The 18,017-nt window shown below is 40.8% G+C and overlaps 2 protein-coding genes across 5 annotated transcripts; one reads left to right on the top strand and one right to left on the bottom strand.

Annotated features, from left to right (window-relative positions):
• Nucleotides 1-122: 122 nt before the first annotated feature.
• ccn6 (cellular communication network factor 6) lies at nucleotides 123-4,583 on the bottom strand. Of its 4 annotated transcripts, none has more exons than XM_047573969.1 (5): nucleotides 4,440-4,583; nucleotides 2,501-2,780; nucleotides 1,559-1,795; nucleotides 690-883; nucleotides 123-601 (listed from the first exon to the last, which is right to left on the bottom strand). In XM_047573969.1, the coding sequence occupies exons 1-5, from the start codon at nucleotides 4,485-4,487 to the stop codon at nucleotides 320-322; spliced, it is 1,041 nt and encodes a 346-aa protein (XP_047429925.1). In that variant the 5' UTR covers nucleotides 4,488-4,583; the 3' UTR covers nucleotides 123-319. The 4 variants fall into 4 exon arrangements, with proteins under 4 accessions (XP_047429925.1, XP_047429926.1, XP_047429924.1 ...); XM_047573970.1 differs by having other exon boundaries at nucleotides 690-862; XM_047573968.1 differs by lacking the exon at nucleotides 4,440-4,583 and having other exon boundaries at nucleotides 690-862; nucleotides 2,501-4,419.
• Nucleotides 4,584-5,143: 560 nt separating this feature from the next.
• On the top strand, nucleotides 5,144-16,929 carry si:dkey-119m7.4 (uncharacterized protein LOC560629 homolog). The gene is made up of 10 exons (XM_047573963.1): nucleotides 5,144-7,535; nucleotides 8,267-8,370; nucleotides 8,541-8,695; nucleotides 10,184-10,352; nucleotides 11,385-11,508; nucleotides 12,276-12,382; nucleotides 13,452-13,663; nucleotides 13,848-13,956; nucleotides 15,611-15,823; nucleotides 16,326-16,929. Exons 1-10 carry the CDS (start codon nucleotides 7,173-7,175, stop codon nucleotides 16,360-16,362), a joined length of 1,593 nt encoding a protein of 530 aa, XP_047429919.1. The 5' UTR covers nucleotides 5,144-7,172; the 3' UTR covers nucleotides 16,363-16,929.
• Nucleotides 16,930-18,017: the final 1,088 nt, after the last annotated feature.

Below are 18,017 nucleotides of genomic sequence, written 5' to 3'. Positions count from 1 at the left end.
CTTAAGGCTCCCTGACCCTGAGCATTATGAGGTAATGTTTGGTGAGTCAATGCTGGGTGCTATTACCCTGGTCATATTCCTTGTTGTTATTGCACATACCTGTCCTGAAGACAAGATTTCTATTTCTCCTTTTATTTAACTATCCCTACAGTTTTTCCCTATCCGATTTTATTTTGCAACAAAGGTTTTTGTCTTCCTTGAGTTTTCTTGAGGCACATCATCTCTGCTGAGGAGAACTTAATAACTGAATTTGTGTATGTTTCAGTCCTCAGTTTACCACAGCAGTTACATGTGTCTGTGGACATCTTAAATGGTTCCACTAGAGCAGCCGCAGGTCAGAAAACATGTCGCTTGGATCGTTGCACTTCCTCTGGCACACACAGGATATTATCCACTGCATCTTCCACTGTGTGTTGGAGCCACCTTTACAGGTGAAGTTGACCTTGATCATGCGTGACTTGTTGGGAACACAGCAGCGCTTGTCTGTACAGACGCCGCAGTATGTGGGCTTGAACTTCTTGGTACTGGTACAGCCAGAGAGTGCCAGCTTCTCTGCTTTCTTAGCCAGGAACTTAGGTCTGCACGTCTTCCCTTTTGGCATCTGGAGGTGAAAAGGGATTTACATATTTTTATATTTAAATAGAATACACTTTTTAGCATAGTTAAATAGATTTCAATCTAGTGGTCACCTTAACACTCCTGAGTACACTTTTCTCGCATGGTCGCAGCAGGCACAGGCGGCGGTCCTTCCTCATCTCACATTTGCTGTTGTTGTTGTTGACACGTGTAGAGATGCCCAGGCCACAGGTCTTAGAACAGGGACTCCATGGGGTGGTCTGGATCAAACAGTTCTTCTTCCAGGCTAAAGGAGGATCCCTGTAAGCTTTCAGTGTTGCAGTTAAAGGGTACTGTGTCAACAACACCCTACACAAAATACCAGCCTGTGTGTTGCCAGGCAGAGATCAAAATCAGCCTAACAACCTCCAGATGCCTGGTTTGACCTACCACGAAAGCAATTAGCTTCTAAACGTGTGGATGTTTCCATTGAGCTGAACAAAGTTCACAGAGACGCAGGAAACATTTTCCTTACAGTGAAGGAAGACATTATAGCTACAGCTTTGTTGTTTGCTTGGCGCATATAGGAAATGCCCCTCAGCTCAACTGAAATGATGGTTTCAATTACCATGCGTGCCCCTCAGCTCTTAAATTTTTAAATCAAAACATTGTGCTCTGTTTTTCCACAGTGATGAATGAGAGTTCCTCTGAATCCAACACATTATATTGTAGGTATGGTCCCTAAGACCTACATTCCTAGCTAAGCAAACGTCCTATAGTCTACATCATGGGCGTTTAACAAAAAGTGAGTTCTCCCTCCTCTTCCTCTTAATAACTGGAACCATCCATAAGTCTTCTTTCCCTGTGAGGCAATCTAACCACAGGCAGTCACACCTCATACTGCCAAAGAAATGAGGTGCCCTCTCCCTTTCCATTCAGCTAACTAGCATTCCTGGCCAGACAGGCTGGCCCCTCTCCAGACGTTTACGTTCTAAACACACACCTGACATGTAGGTTGTGTCCTGTTGTTGTTTGTTTGAGCTCTGGCCACTACGTAGACCAGCTGGCTTGTTGCCCATGAGCGGGGCTGGTCCTAAAAGACCAGCAGGCTTCTGAATGAAAGCAGGAGTACAGCCGATCGCTCCAGCAATGCATGTGCACTTATAGAGGGGGCTGGGCTGGAAAGCTTCTCCGTTCTCATAGTGGGCCCCATTCAGGTCGCAGCCCACCGCCATCATGTCTGAAAGAATGAGGGAAACATGTCAGGACTCTTGATGAGGTTTCTGTGGATCCCAGAAGCAGTTTAAAATTTTCTGTAAATGACACTGCTTTTTTTGTGATGACTCTAGAAGTTTTACTACAGTTTATACTTTAGCCAGTTATTTGAGTTGTTTCACAGCCTAGAACCCAAGCTTGGCTCTTACACCCAAAAAACAGAAAATATGTTTGAAGTTGCTGGCACAACATAAAAGTGCAACTGAAAAGTAAATCTTTAGACAGCTAGAGTGGAGATTTTGGTTGATTAGCGTTTCTGTGTATTGGTCACATGCATCTGAAACAGTGAACATCTCAATAGACATTCTTCCCACTTAATAAAAGACTTCTTCATGTATGCATTTTTTAATCTTTTCCCAGTCAGGCCAGCTGATAACATGTCTCTCTAAAGACGCCTGTGTGTGGCTCCATCCAAGCAAATGAAAATCCATTAACCATGCAACTCTCTGTCCAAATGTTGTTGCACTGAATAAATCAAAATACGTCATACGTCATTTTACTTCAGATTAATTTGTGCATTACACATCATGTAACACTATTTTCCTGCCACATCAGCATGCTCCTTTCAGTTTGTCACTGCTGTTTGTGTCACAGTGTGTGCAAGATACAGTACAGTTTTAAACGGAACATATTTTGATTCCTCTGCAAAAGAAAAGGCGGGCGCACTCACATGCGCACACTCCAACCTCGTATCTCGGCTGGTCAGCTGAGAAGTCGCAGTACATGCCCTTGTGGGGGTCACACACGTCCCTCTCGTTGCACGGCTGTCCAATCTGTCGGGCGCAGCTCTTGCAGCATCCACACCCATCTAGGACAGAGCTCACACCTGGAGCACAATGAGGTCTCACTGGACACTTGCAGGGCCACTGGCAAAATTGCCGCCTCTCAGCCACAGCACGCACACTTTGAAGAGCCACCAGCTGCCCATTGTTCTGAGCCCTGCTGAAGCACTGGGTGAAGATAAAGATAAACTCACCACATGCAAAATAACTTTGTGCTTCTGTACAGTTGGCTTGTTCAGTTTTTGACATATTCTAGTATTTTAAGGCAATTATATAGAATATGTTGCTTTATGTAATGCAACTTAACTGAAAGTTTAATGGCATTTTATTGCAATATAATGACAATGAAGTATGTATGTATTCACGTTACAACCTGTGTAGTAATACACGCATCATATGAATGCACAAGGCTACTGCACATCAGCATTAAAGTTTCATGGTGACTTGTAACCACAAAATGAACAGACAGCTTCTGTCTCGCCTACAAGTTTAGCTACTCTGGTAAATGTTTACGCAGAAAGGTGCTTCATATGAGGTGGTTAGTTTGCAGGGCAGCCTGCTTAGTGTTCAACTTAAGAGTAAAACGCCCTCACATGGTTTGGACTTAACCCAAGTGCTCTTTGCCAGCCAAGGTCAATATTTTGTGTCAAGTATTTTTTGGTCCAGCTTAAAAGACTATCTGTGAGAGGACGAAAGTGAGGAGTGGTGCAAAAAACTGCTCCCCAAAAGGTCCCTTTTCCACCAAAAATGGAGTTCCTCTTTTTTTAATGTTAGTGTAGCAAATTTCGGAATCAATTGGATGTAAAAGATTAATACAGATGTCAGTTGCACAAAGCCTCACACTTTGAGTTCAGTTATCACATCTTAGAGAAAAGCCCAATATGGTGTTTCTCTGTGCCATAGAGATCTGATGTTCAAGGACACGTGAGACTGTGCAGTCATAGCACTGCTTTGAACTAAACTGTTAATAATAGCATGCTAACATGCTAATATACATAACGCAGCAATGTTTTTTATTCAGTTTTGTAGCATGGCACTAGAGGAGACATCTAAGCCCTCTGGACACATTGGTCTTTAATGGCAATCCTGCTTAGAGTTGAGATGTTCAAGTCTGGATCAAACATTGCAATCCGCAGAGAAAAGCGTTACCACAGCTGAAAAGGTATGTGTGTGTTTACCCTTGAAGTGTCTGACCTACATCCCATTTGTAATTTAGTGTCATAATCACCAGAGAACTTTACTAACAGGTATCTAAGGAACCTAGAAGCCTTCAACCTCCCATTCAGTGTGACAGCAGTGGAAGCTTCCGTAGGATGGGGAAGACTGCTCATAGCTAGAAACAATGACACCTCATCAGCCATTCTGTACCAGACCATTCAGTAACAATTGAAATGTGCTTTGCTTTGCTGGTGATTTTCTTTAATGAAACCCATACAGGGTATCACTTGAGCATAAATTCCCTTAGCCGCTGCTTCCAAGGGTCACTGAGGGTAATGCCAAAAATCTAGAGCCTGTCTGCCAGGTTTACTGAATGAGCTCATTTCTTGGTGTGAAAGTAGAGCTTAAAATACAGAGGCATTGGAGGAGGCTCTTTGTTTTTTGCCAGCTCATACTTTAGAAATAAAGACCTAATTTGAACCCATATTTGTACAATATGTGCAAATGTGTATCTTGTAAGACTACACCGATGATATGGGAATATTTTAGCCATTTTCTGAGAGCCCCCAAGCATCTTAGTGGTGTGTGAGGCAGATGTCGAGTGACACCAAGTGCCAGAGACCTTGCCTGTCTGAAGTGGAGAGTAGAAAAAGATCATGCTTTTCTTACCTGTTGAGAAAGGATGAGCAGGAGAGAGTGGCAGAGAAGCGATAGCATCTCTCAAGTGTTAGGATTTGTTTGAGCTCCAGGAGAGAGCACACAGGGAGACGAGGGAGCAGGAAGGTGGGATTGAGGGAAGGGAGCTGAAAGAGGGATGGGGTGGGGTTGGGAGAGATTGGGAGAAATGACCTGTTGGAGAAGGGGACAAAGCACCTCTCTGTCTCCTCTCCAAACACACCTTTCCACCCCTCACTGGTCCACAGGAGAAATATTTGTCTTCATAACTGCTGGGCTGCTCTAAGGCCACTTGTTTATTCTTGGTCTGCAGGCCTCGATCAAATTTATCCGGGCGGAACTGTTGGAGTTAAATCTGTAACTCATGTGTGACCGCTGCACGGCTCTCAGTGAAGTTTGTTCTTTAAACTGTCTAGCTTGTTCTTAAATCGTACAAAACCTCAATTAATAATAAGAGTTCTTTTCCTTAAATACACGCTGCTTGTAAAACGTGGTGCTGAAGCTGTCCATCTAATGTAGGATGATATGTATGTGCGGTCACATTCCATTCTTATTTACACTAAGTAAAGAGGTCCCTTTTAGAGCTAACTTTCCACCTCCATCCTTATGAAACCAACATCCTCTTGAGAATTCACACAAATAGACCTGAACAAAGACTGATTATTAATACAGTAACACTAATAGTTTTACCTGTTGTTCTATTCTTAGTATTATTATTATTAACAATGCAATACTAATAATAACCCTGGCAATACGGTATTTTATTTAAGGCTTTTCTCCAAAATTTTTGAGTTCTGATGATACAGTTAAGTCCATTAGTCTGGACAGTCTGTTATATTATGTTTGTTGTTTGCTGTTTACCAAAACGTATATTCTCAGCTAATACTCTCAAACTGTCACATAAGATCATCAGCTATGTGTTATATGTTTTTTAGGCTGGTTTTTGTGAACTCCTTTACCTTCTTCTTGGTTGCTTTCACAATATGTTTATCTGTCCTGTGGCATGCCATCTCAAAATCTTTCGTTCATTTGTCTGAATAAGAGCACACAGTGCAGTACATCATTACACACTTCAGAATTTATCCAGGAAGTTTGCTTAAGACTGTCATGGTCCCCAGAGAATGAAACTTATGACAGTGGTGATCTTTGACTATTCTGGTAGTCCCACCACTTGGCACACACCTTTTTTGTAATTGTAATTGAAATATCTTAACAGCTTTTAGGCGGATGAGCAGGAAATGTGGTAAAAGACATCAATGTCCCCATCAGCACTTAGATGACACTTTAGAGGTGTAGCATTACCTGGATTCAAGAAGACATCTTATCTTGCGTATCATGGCATCTGGATTTCATTATGGGGTGTATTTCAACAGATACAGAGAAAATACCTCTGCACACAACTGGATAGTCCTACAATCAATCATAGCCAACTGGTTGTAAACAGGTGCAACTCCACAGCACTCAGGTGACATATGACTACACCGCTGTTACTCTTCTGCACATAGCCAAACACAGTTTGAGTGTAATGCCTTCACAGTGGAGCAGTTTTAGACAAAGTTTTCGCTACAAGAAAATGATGGATAGGGAAGTTGGTGCTTTTATGGTGCTTCGAGACATCCATAGCACCATAATTGGAGGAAACGTACGGGTCAAGAGTCAAGATAGAGGTCAAGGTGGAGGAGTAAGGGTAGTGTATGGAAGGACAGTTCATTGGTGGATTATCAGCCCTACATGATAACCTGTTCATCCATAATGAGAACCGATAAGTAACATACTATCTACACAATGCTTCTGCTTTTCATGTATGTTTACTGTAGTATACAGTATTAGACATGTATTACTTGTTAAGGTAAAGTAATTTCACATTGGGAAAAACAATTATTTTACAGACAACCGGGTGCTTGATTACCTGGTGAAAGAAATACTGATCTCAAAAGTGTGTGGCATACATCACAAGGTCTGTTTATGATGGGAGTAGCTGTAGTCTGGTCACAGCAGCCTTATCTGTGCTATTTATTTGCCTTTTTTTGTGTCACCAGCTTAGATAGGCACTCCCCACACATAGCATCAATTGGGGGCAGAATTACCCAATACCAGCCGGGAATGCATGCCATTCAGTGCTTCCGAGACTAACCAGTTTGACATATAACACAAGGAAAACAAAAGAGAAGATGAAACCAGTACATTATTTCAAACACAACAAAAGCTTGAGAAGAATTTTGTCAGAGTGTTTTTGCTCTCACTCTGCTCCTACAGTCCATAAAATCCCAGTCTCGTTTGTATCAACCGAGGGTGCCACAAACTCTTGGTATAAGGTCAAAACGGGTTACCTAATTTGATCTTATGAAACTTTTTGGGCAGGGGTGGAGAGACAAAGGCAGAGCAGTTCAGTCATCACTACACAGTGACTCCTCCCACATTAAGCAACACCTCCTTCTTGCTTCAGTTTACTCCCATTGCTGTGTAGTTAGATCACCCTCAGAGAGCAGTTCACTACAGACAGACACAGGTTGCTCTCAAAGCGAAACACAATACAGGTGTGACTGCATCTGAATGAGGACGCCTTCTTCTGCCTGTTAATCATCTGCGTGGGGCAAACAATTCTAGCACACTAACTGACAAAGCGTTGTCTGCCTTTAACTGCTTCTGCATCTATGGCAGCTTCCTTTTAAAAGCACTTTTGGACCTTCCAAGTTAAACCTGATCAGTTTAAGTGAGCGTCTACAAATGGCCAGCGAAATGAACTTTGATGAAATTCTAAGTGTTATTGGAGGCTTTGGGAAGTTCCAGAAGATCTTGTATATATGGATCTGTCTACCTCAGATCTTTCTGGCGTTTCATATGCTGGTCTCAGTCTTCACCGGGGCTGTTCCTACTCATGTATGCCGCTCCATGTGGCCCTCAGCGGGTGCTCCAGCCTCGTTGAACTTTAGCCTTGTGACTGCATCTGATGGCCAACCTAAGTCGTCCTGTGAAGTCCCGTTAAACCACAGTGGTGCTCTAGCTCATGTCGATGGACTCCCTGCTGTGAGCTGCCAGGGGGGCTGGGAATACAGCACAAAGACATTCCAAAGCACCATAGTAACTGAGGTGAGTAAAAAAATGTCTTTCTGACAGACTGAAGTTTGGATTTTAATTTACTGAATATGTATTTTTTCCCTTGATGTGTTCAACGTGAGGACTTGTTGCAGCTGCAGAATATTAGGAGTTGGTCAGTAGTTTTATTACAGTGATATGTGAGACACAGCTGAACAGGGTGACTGTCAAGAGATGGACTCCTGCCGTACAAGCATTTTTTAGGACTCACCAAAAGTATTTTGTACCACATGACATATTAGGGGTGGGCACTAAGTTACATGAGCAGTTACATGACCAAAATGTTGTGACTGAATAAGACATTGACCCATGCAGCAATGTTAAACGTCATCTGCAGTCACCTCACTGAGAGAGCGGCAAAGTAATCTTCTGGGGATTATATATACAAGTACTAATATTGTGGTAATCTGACCAATATTTAGTGAAGTGGACAAAAATAAGACTGGCAAACATAAGAGCTGCTTCCGCTCAGTTCCGTGTGGAGCGGTTAATATTCTCTGCTTTCTCTTTTTCTGTTTCAACCCAACTGGCCTTAGGCAGAATGGTCCCTTCATATGAGCTGTTAAAAGGGAGTTTTTCCATGCCGCGGTTTCAGGCATACAGTTATTGAAGCTATATAAATACAATTGAATTGAACCTCACCATTTGTAGAGCCCGCAGACAGTGAGAGCAGGCTGACCAAAATGCAATGTTTTAACCTAACTTCTTGTCATTTGTCCTTGCAGTGGGACCTGGTTTGTGAAAATGCCAGTCTGAACACTATGGGCTCTTCCATCTACATGTTTGGCCTCCTTGTTGGAGCTGTTGTATTTGGAAGCTTAGCTGATAAGTAAGTTGAACATCCCCCATCCATTTTCAGAGCACTCTTAAAAGGATTATGCCTTTGTCTTGTTCCCTGCTTTTGTCCTGGGGATTGCTTTCTAAAACTGTAGCGGTAAAATTCTTTGAGTGTAGTTTGCTCTGTATCATCAAGTTTGGAACTCCTTTGTCTTGTTCCAGATATGGTCGCAGGATCATCATCCTCATCAGCCTAGCTATCCAGTCTGTGTTTGGGGTTGCAGCTGCCTTCGCCCCTAATTTCTACATCTACACGGCACTCCGCTTTATGGTTGGAACCTCCATCTCTGGCGTTATCATGAATGTCTTTGTCGTAGGTCAGTCACTGCAAAAATTCAGTTCAGCGATGAAACTGTGATGTGCTCTTGTGATTTTGTGTTGCTTTTGTTATTTAAAAGTAAATAGTGTCATATACTTTGAATGAACATGTCAAATGTCATTGCTTATTGAATGGAGTTGAATGAAAGCAATTAAGCAGTATTAAGCAGTCCTAAAGGTGTTTTATTACTCAACCAAGTAGTTCTTCAGCCCTAAGGGACAGGTTGTAAGTTGACGTTTAAATAAGAATATCTGTGGGAGTAACCGAAACTTACTTGATTACACCCACCATCATTCAGAGGCTCCAGTCTGTGGTTAAGGTTGAAACTTGTTAGGAACAGAAGTTAGGATTGGATAGTAGATTAATTCCAGATTATATCTTGGTATGCTTTGTAGATGTTGTTGTCTTCAAAGGAGTGTCCTTTGTCCCCCGGGTGAAACATTTCCCCGAAGAGCTGATTCTCCTGTCTTGCGACTTGCGTTGGTAGACGAGTTGCTTTGTTTGCCCAATTTACAAGACTTCAGACTTAAGTGTCCCCTTGGGGAAATTTTTCTTCTCAGCACCGTCTCCATTCCACAAAGACCACCGCAGTACCCTCGACACACACTCGAAGACAGACAAAACAGTATTTTACATTTAGCCGAGTCCACACCCTACCCAGGTAGCGAGGCCTTATGTTAAAGGCAACTATGGAAGCAGGTATCAGGCTTTTTCTGAAGCGAGCCCTTCTGCACCTCAGTGCTCTATCTTCTCTTCTCCCTGAGGACAGTGGGGTGAAATGTGTATTTAATGGATGTGTGAGGTTCTGTTCTTTTACAGTGTCAATGTGTGTAATGGCCCTGTTACTAAGATCTGTAAGATTTGGTGTGGGGAGACCGATTATTTTGGAAGCTGTGGTGGTTATGCGTGTGAATTTGGCCTTGTTTTTAACAGATATTGTAGAAGCAGGTGGAACAGAACAGGAGTATGGAATGAATTATGCTTTTATACAGCAGCAGGAGGAGATGGGGACAAGAAACTCTACAAGTCCAGTGCTTGTCTTTAGTGTGTTTCGATATCTGCATGTATACCATTAGAGATTAAAGGGCGATTATTTTTAACTTAAGCCAGTCAACAATCACGATAAACTCTATTCTTTAAGTGACATTCCAACCAGATTTTTAAATAAAAGTCCTTTTTTCAGGACAAGTACTGAAATATTTGAACAGTGGCCTTCATGACTCTGGGAGAGTATCGCATCAAAAAATTCCTGAGCTTGGAGTCTGTAATTGTTTTAACAGAAACTTGTGTCAGGATGTGGATTCCTAAAAATGTGACCCTTAACCAATGGGAGAAAACATCATGGAGATGAGGTTGTTTGTGCTATGTGAAATTTGAAGTTGCAACACATGTGTATCATATGTTGAGTTGGGACATCAAACATACATATGTTTTTGTTTTTGTGTGTACGCACTGCTGTTTTGTCATGCGTGCCTCCACTACACAGGCACAGAATGGACGGGATCTAAACAGCGGATGTTGGCTGGCATAATCACTGACTACTTCTTCGGCTTTGGCTACATTCTTCTGGCTGGTGTGGCGTACCTCATAAGAGACTGGCGTAAACTGCAGCTGGCTATATCCGCACCCGGCTTTCTCTTCATCTTCTACATCTGGTGAGTTAACAGCAGACTGACCCAGTGTGTACACTGTAATAAAAAACAAAAAACAAAAAAAAAAAAAAAACAGATTTCGGAAGGTCTCCAACAGTATTACTAGAAAAATGTGGTGTTGCACTTGAGAAAGTCTAGATTAGGAAGATTCATCTCATTTGATTGAACATTAAAGCTGTGACGAATGCTCAGTGTCATGCATGATTGGTGTTAAATTCTTCACATACTTCTAGTTTATTGCTTCAGGAAACAGCACGTTCCCACTCTGAGGTCTATTTGCTAGTCTCTTGCTATGGATTTTACCTATTAACCCTTTGTTGGGCACTCATTGAAATACTTGGAGAGTCAAAAATTCAACCCTATATGGTTCCTTGCCCTTGGTGGAAAGTGGAAAACAAATATAAACATGTATTTAGACCATTAGAGATAGTTATGGGCTCAAGGCTGGCAACGATGAGTGAGGCCACACACACAGAAATAGCCATCAAAGTAGTTTATTTAAATAATTCCAAATTAGGTAATTTAATAATATTAGCCACGGCTGGACGGAAGTAACAAACAGAACAAAGGAACAGGCTGTGGAGGATGCAGAAGGCCTCACAGAGAGAGAGAGAGAGAGTGAGTGAGAAGGGCCGTCTCTTATGCTCTCCTAGAGACCGAGCCCACATGGGCAGGTACATTCAGCAGACCCTCCCAACTCCACCTGAAAGCCAGCATGAAACAAAGAGTGGGAGGGATCGTCACAGTTAGACTTTTAGACCTGAACCTGATTCAGACACTTGTTAACGTTCACGTTATCACATTAAACAACATTAGGCCACTTCTTCCTGGTACCTAATAAAGCAGTTACACTCAGTGCTCAGAGGTGGACCTTGCAGAGCGCCTTTGACCCTGATAAAAATGTGTGCTGAAGTTACCAAATAGTGGTGGTTGATAGGATTATTTTTTTAATCAAAGTCTCCCTCTGCAGCACCATTGATCTAGCAGGCGTTCCTGGGAGATTTCCAACAGAGCTAATGTTCTTAACATTTGTAGGGCTTTGCCAAAGTCTGCTCGCTGGTTAATGGCCAATGGCAGGAAAGAAGAGGCATGGGAACTGATCCGGAAGGCAGCACAAATGAATGGGAAGCCCATCAATAAAGACCTGGAGATGTGTCAGGTACAGATTTATTTTTGGTATTTAGCAGTTTACTGGTATTTCCATTCATTTATTAAAATGTGGACAATATCCAAAAAGTCCCACAATGCTCAAAAGTGGTGTTGTAAACTGAGCCAGCCAACAAGCCCTGCCCCAACTGGTTGTTGCACAACACATGAGGCAGTTTGTCATAATGGTGGCACATTTATTATTAGAACTTCTTAAACATCTTTAAACTTTGGGTGTGCAAAGGGGGCTTTTCTTGAGGGTTTGACTGTGAAGGTAGCCGGCTGAAATGAACCGTGACCTCAGATTTTATTTGTAATAGCCATCCAGCTTATAAAGATTATCTCCCTGAATTTGTTGAAAACTGTATCTGGTTGGCATTTTTGTCCTTAAGCCTATGTTCCTGTGTTTTATATATAAGTGCTATATTGATATAGATATACTGTAAATAAATAGCTGATGACCTACAATCAGTGCTGTACCTGAATGCCTCATGTGTAGATACACAACTCTAGATATCTGTGAGCACACAGGAAGAAAAGATAAAGTAGGAAGATATAATATATTTGATGATGTTTTGAACATTGCTTTAGTTGCAGTGAGTGTGCTCACACTGTGACACAACCTGATGAGTGCCAGGAGCGGCTATTCTTACTTTGCATAACTGTCTATCATTTAAATATTCAAACTACTTAAAACAGCACTGTGTTTCATTCACTTGATAACCAGGACTGGTGACTGTGGGTGTCATAAACTCACTGGTTTATTCTTTTTATCTCCAGGTCTGTAAAACTGAAGAGAAAACTGTGATAAAGAAAAAGCACTCATTCCTTGACCTTGTTCGAACCCCAAATATGAGGAAGCGATCTCTTATTATCTTTTATCTCTGGTGAGTGTTGTCCGAACTCTCCTATTCTGTCTCTTTCACATTATATGATTCTGTCTAGAGGATTGAACATTCTGCTGACTGCGCCTGAAGAGGCTTCCTCATTTCCGCATTTCTATACTAGTGTTTTAGGGTTATGGTTAGGACCAGAAAGTAAGCTTTTCAAAACATATTTAGCAATGTGGCTAAAATAAAGGCACAGGACAGCTTGGACATGGTCTGGGGATATGTGTGGTTGTAAGTAAAGAAGACAAACTTCAGACATACCTTGTAGATCCCTCAAAATCAGTATAGCCAGTGGTACAATGTTATGTTTATTGTGTGAAACAAGGTTAAAAACATATAATAATATTTTCATTGGTGGGTCAGTGCAGCAGTGCAGGAGTTGACCATTGGCACCTTCAAGCTTGTAAAATTTGTCATTGAGAACAACAAATTAATTTTGCTTTTATTAGGTGTAAATATAGAGGGCAAAATTAGGGATACCGCTAAATAAAATGCCGCCCAGTACAGCACCATCTTTGACTAAATGGTCTTGTATTTTGGTCTTGTATTTTTATTTAGTGCTTTTCTACCCATTGGTTTTACACTCAAAATTTGACCACAATAACAGTGATAACTTCTCATACTGCCATGAAGAACTGAATAAAAACCAGAGCAGAAGTGACAAAAACTACAGTTCCTTAAGTGGCCAGTTGAGGGTTGCTCCGAAAATCCGTCCCCGTAGAAATGGACAAACCCCTTGCTGACGTCACCCATAGGTTTCCTGCAGGGTGTTTTTGAAGCTCTCTGTGGTGGCTCCGGCTGTTGCCATCTTGGCAGTTCCTGGCTGCCTAAGTACCAGCTAATCCAAAACTGGGAAAATAGGTGAGTCGCATAAATATTCACTCCTGTACAGTTGTCACGAATGGGGTAATTAGCAATATTGATCACATTGCTGAGTTTTTTAACAGACTGCAAATGTTTGTATTATTGTTTAGCTCTGCTTTTAACATGGAAGTCTGATGGACTTGACTTGATTTCGTTACGCAAAACAGTAAAATCCCTTTCTTTGCCTCCAAACACGTCCCAGGTTCGTCAATGTACTTGTCTACTACGGCCTTTCCCTCAACATATCTGACTTCGGGATGAACATCTATCTGACCCAGATGATCTTTGGTCTGGTAGAAATGCCAGCTCGCACCATTACCCTCTTCACCCTCAACCGCTCCCGAAAGTTCTCCCAACTAGCTTTCCTAACGGTGGGCGGAACTGCCTGCCTGTTGACCATCTTCATCCCCAGCGGTATGCACACACACTCATCTACAGCTAAACTACGTGGTTTAGTATGCCTCCTCTGAGATTCTACCAACAGTAGACTCTGTGCCCTATCTATTCTTATTCCTATGTCTGTGCTTCAGTTTTTTCAGTATTTTCAGTTTTTGTCAAAAGTTGTTTTTTTAAGTTTTCTTTTTTGCCTTTCTGCTAGACTTGTCTGTCATCAAAACGGTCCTTGCCATGATTGGGAAGTTCGGTATCACAGCGTCTCTGTCCATCATTTATGTCTATTCAGCTGAGGTGTTCCCTACTGTTATCAGGTCAGTGTTGCTTTCCCATAAACCAAAAAATGAAAGAAACAAAGCTCATCAGCAAACATGTTCAGACCGGTTGGCCCTGGAGCAGGTTGGGCAAATTTCCACATTTTGTAATACTCCAACAGTGACAATGCAATTAAAATGTAAGCCAGCTGTACTGTTGGCAATGGAACAGATAATGTTTTGACAAGTTGTTTCATGAATAATTCCATACCGACTATTCATCAAACAGCTTACCAAGCTCACATTAAAATTCCGACAATGAAGCTGGAAGATTTTCAGTAGCTTTGCAAAGTGTTTTACAGTGTTTTTAAAAAAAGTCAATCCTGAGAACTAAGTCCAAGCAAAATCACGTCAAAGAATACACAACATTATTGTCTGTTTTGTGTTTTGGTCCCTGAAGTTGATTTAGTTAGTTAAACCTTTGACAAAAGATATCTGTTAGCTTTATATTAGTTTATTGCTGGTTTTAGGCAACAACAACAACAAAAACATTTCTTCAAGTTTTCCTCAGTGTAAATACATACAATACAGTATACATTTAATATACAGTATATGTCATTTTATCTAACATTATCTGCCCATTTTGACATTGCACCTGAGTTCACCCTGTACATATTATGTTTAATCATTGAACATGACATTCATACTAAATTATACACAATTTAGTCACTAACACAAGTTTCATTGTAACGAGCAGCAGTGTCAGAAAAGTGGCAGGTAGAAGTGTGGAAAAAAGCAATAGTATTAATGTGCATCTATCTATCCAAGTAATAACATAAACAGTCCTCTGTTGAAGTAAAATACAACTACTGTAAAGAAAGAAAGTAAGCCTCAACATTGATAAGAGCATCATGTCTATGGGACAGAAGGGGCACTGTAGTGAAAAGAAGAGTTCTCATATCCTTTACTTTGAACTACCACTATACACTCAAATGTAACAGTACTCAAAAGTAAAATTACCTACTGTGCAATTAAATGTGCAATTTTGTTATTACTCTTCATATGTCAGTAGCAATCCAGTGAGAAACCCTGAAAAAAATATTATACTGAATGTTTTCTTTACCAGCTAATTCAAGTGGGTTATTAGCAGGTTTATTAAGAATTCAAGTTACCAGACTTGGAAACAGCATCTTTCCCTAGGAAGAGTGCAGAGAATGCCAATCTAAGAAAGGCACCAGTATGAAAACTGTCATACAAATGCAGCAGAATGAAAAGTGACGTAGCTGAAGTAGAAAGTGACATACACTGCCTCAAATTTTACTTGTAGACAGCACTAGAGGATGGTCTGGTAACACATTTTATTATGGGGCGTGTTTCAAGCCCGCCGGAGCCATTTTGTTGTAAACAAATTCAACTGTACATTACATCTAGTGCTCAGATGAGCGTTTTTTTGTTTTGTTTTGTTTTGGCGTATCACTTGTTCACCTTGAGTTTGAGCTAGAAAACAAATGCAAAATGCGATTCTACCATACAAAGGCAAGGTGCGTGATTTCTTAATGAATTTAGGTCACAAACTTCTCTGGTAGCCTCGAATCACATCACATTAGGTGTAAATGCACAGAGTCATGGATCAAATGAAGACAACTTTATCAGATACAGATGTCAACACCAGGCTTAACTGAAACGGTTATCTTCCCATCACTCTATTTTACAGACAAAATGGGATTGGTATAGGCTCCATGTGTGCTCGGACTGGGGGTGTCCTGGCTCCTATGATGTACCTTCTGAGACACATCAGTCCTCAGGCTCCCATGATTCTGTGTGGCCTCTGTCCCCTCCTGGGTTCCGCCCTCACCCTGATGCTACCTGAAACAGCCAGCAAGCCCCTGCCAGACACCATTGAAGACATTGAGCAATCCAACATCAGGTTTGACATAATTGTTTTTAAACAGCTGTAGCATGTCAGGGAGTTAGGCAGCATAGCTGTTAGCACTGTTGTCTCATAGCAAGAAGGCCACTTGCAGGCTTTCTGTAGGGAGTACACGTTCTCCTTGGATCTCACTGTGTCTGTGTGGGTTTTTGGGGGCGTGCTCTGGTTTCCTCCCACAGTCCAAAGGCATGCATGTTAATTGTTGATTCTAAATTGCTTTTAAGTATGAATGTGATGTGTGATGGTCCGGTCAGCTCAGGTCAGCAGAAGTGTTTTATTTCTATTTTTTGAGCCTGGGTATTAAGTATATTCGTATGCATGCAGTTCCAAAAGTATTTTCTACAAACTTCCGGATTAAGCATGTGGCTAGCATAGCAAAACCTAGCATGAAGACATCAGGTCGAATGAGATATTTGTCAAACAGAAAAAGGTAGTGGAAAAAGTGTCACCCTGCTGTTGTTGTGTGAAAATAATGTGTACTTGTTTTTTTCTTTGTTAGTGAGGAAGATGGTGGTGTAAAGCCAAACCATCTTTGACACTTTTCTTAGGAAACCAAGTGCTGGCAGCCACAAGATGGAGTAAAACACAACCACGGCACCGGAGCAAGCCACAGCTCATGAGACAATATTTTTTAGATACAGGCAAAGGTCTGTGCCTCCAAGTCTGGAAGTCTTTCTCTTTATGCGTATACACAATACTAATATTTTTTAACTTTCTATTTTTGATTTATTTTTGCTTTCATGCAAACTTGCTTTGCTTTTGTTTAAGTGTGTTATCCTCAAGTTATGTTGTTATGTTATGTTATTGTGACGGTGAAATTTAGAAATTCAGTGTTATAACCTACTCCACACGCCCATGACCCAGTTCTAACGGTCTATTATTACAAGAATTACAACAGTGGCTGTATAATGAAGGTAGAAATTGCTGCTGTGCCACGTGTGCAGTTAGAAGACCCTTTGTAAGTAGTTACAGCATTTACTTGAGTCATACATATTTCAGGTCATTCATTTTTGTACACATGAATGTGATTTTTGTAAAGGCTCAAACTGCTAGGATTTTTTAAAAGCCTTTGATTAAAGGCTTAATGGTACAATCTAATATATATATATATATATATATATATATATATATATATATATATATATATATATATATATATATATATATATATATATACACATATATATATATTTGAGAGTGGTAGTACAAGCTAGTAAACATACCATATAAGATTGAATTGCAAGTTTGCCACAGTATCAACTCATAAAGTTGTTTTGGAAAAGTGATTTTTTTAATATGAACATCTGGCATTATAACAATGTCTAAATAATGGACAAATGTGGTGATTCTCTATTGAGAAATGTTTGTGCAGTTTGCTGGGCATGGAGCCCTTACCTCAACCACATCCACAATGTGGATGAACCGAAACTCTGACTGTGAACCAGGACTTATCACTGTACATCATCACTATTGTGTTTCCCAGTATCACAGTTGTGCCGCTTAAATCTCTCATGTAACTTTTAGAAACGTACTTGCCAGATCACAGCCACTGAACATTACAGACTATACTACATACATACAGACTTCAATATCAGAATCATTAGACAGTAAGAATAAAAACATATATATTTTTTATTTTTATTTATCGTCATCCAGGTATATCGATGCAGTGACACTCTCCTGATATTGTGATATTCCGGTGGCAGCCTAGTGTTAGTTCATGGTCCATGTCTTCCTAGAATGGATGTTGAGGTGGGGTGAAAGTTGACTAAACTGCACTCATCTTTACAGTAATAGCCAACAGCAGAGATGGTCTTTAAGGCAACACTGACACACTCTGGTTTACATCAAGTGTCCCAAGTTTTCTGACAGCTCATCAAATACTTGAATGCCACATGTAAAACATTTTTTTTTATTACTGTAATTTGCATTTGTATACTTCTGCATTTACATTTGTGCTGGACTGAAGTCTGTGATGCAGGTCATTAATACTGTGTATTTTTACAAAATATATATACAATAAAGGTTTATTAGGAGAATTTATGTGTCTGTCATTTGATGAGAAATTGTCTGAGTGGTGGACTGATATATTTATTTCGAGATTGCTAAAATAAAAGACTGCTGCTGGAAGGACACACTGCCATAAGTGAAAGCTCATGAAAAAACATTACACAAATGTCAGAAATTTTAA

The sequence above is a fragment of the Mugil cephalus genome, chromosome 21, assembly GCF_022458985.1.
Source record: "Mugil cephalus isolate CIBA_MC_2020 chromosome 21, CIBA_Mcephalus_1.1, whole genome shotgun sequence".
Lineage (NCBI taxonomy): Eukaryota > Metazoa > Chordata > Actinopteri > Mugiliformes > Mugilidae > Mugil > Mugil cephalus.
This window is presented reverse-complemented; position numbering and strand designations above follow the sequence as displayed.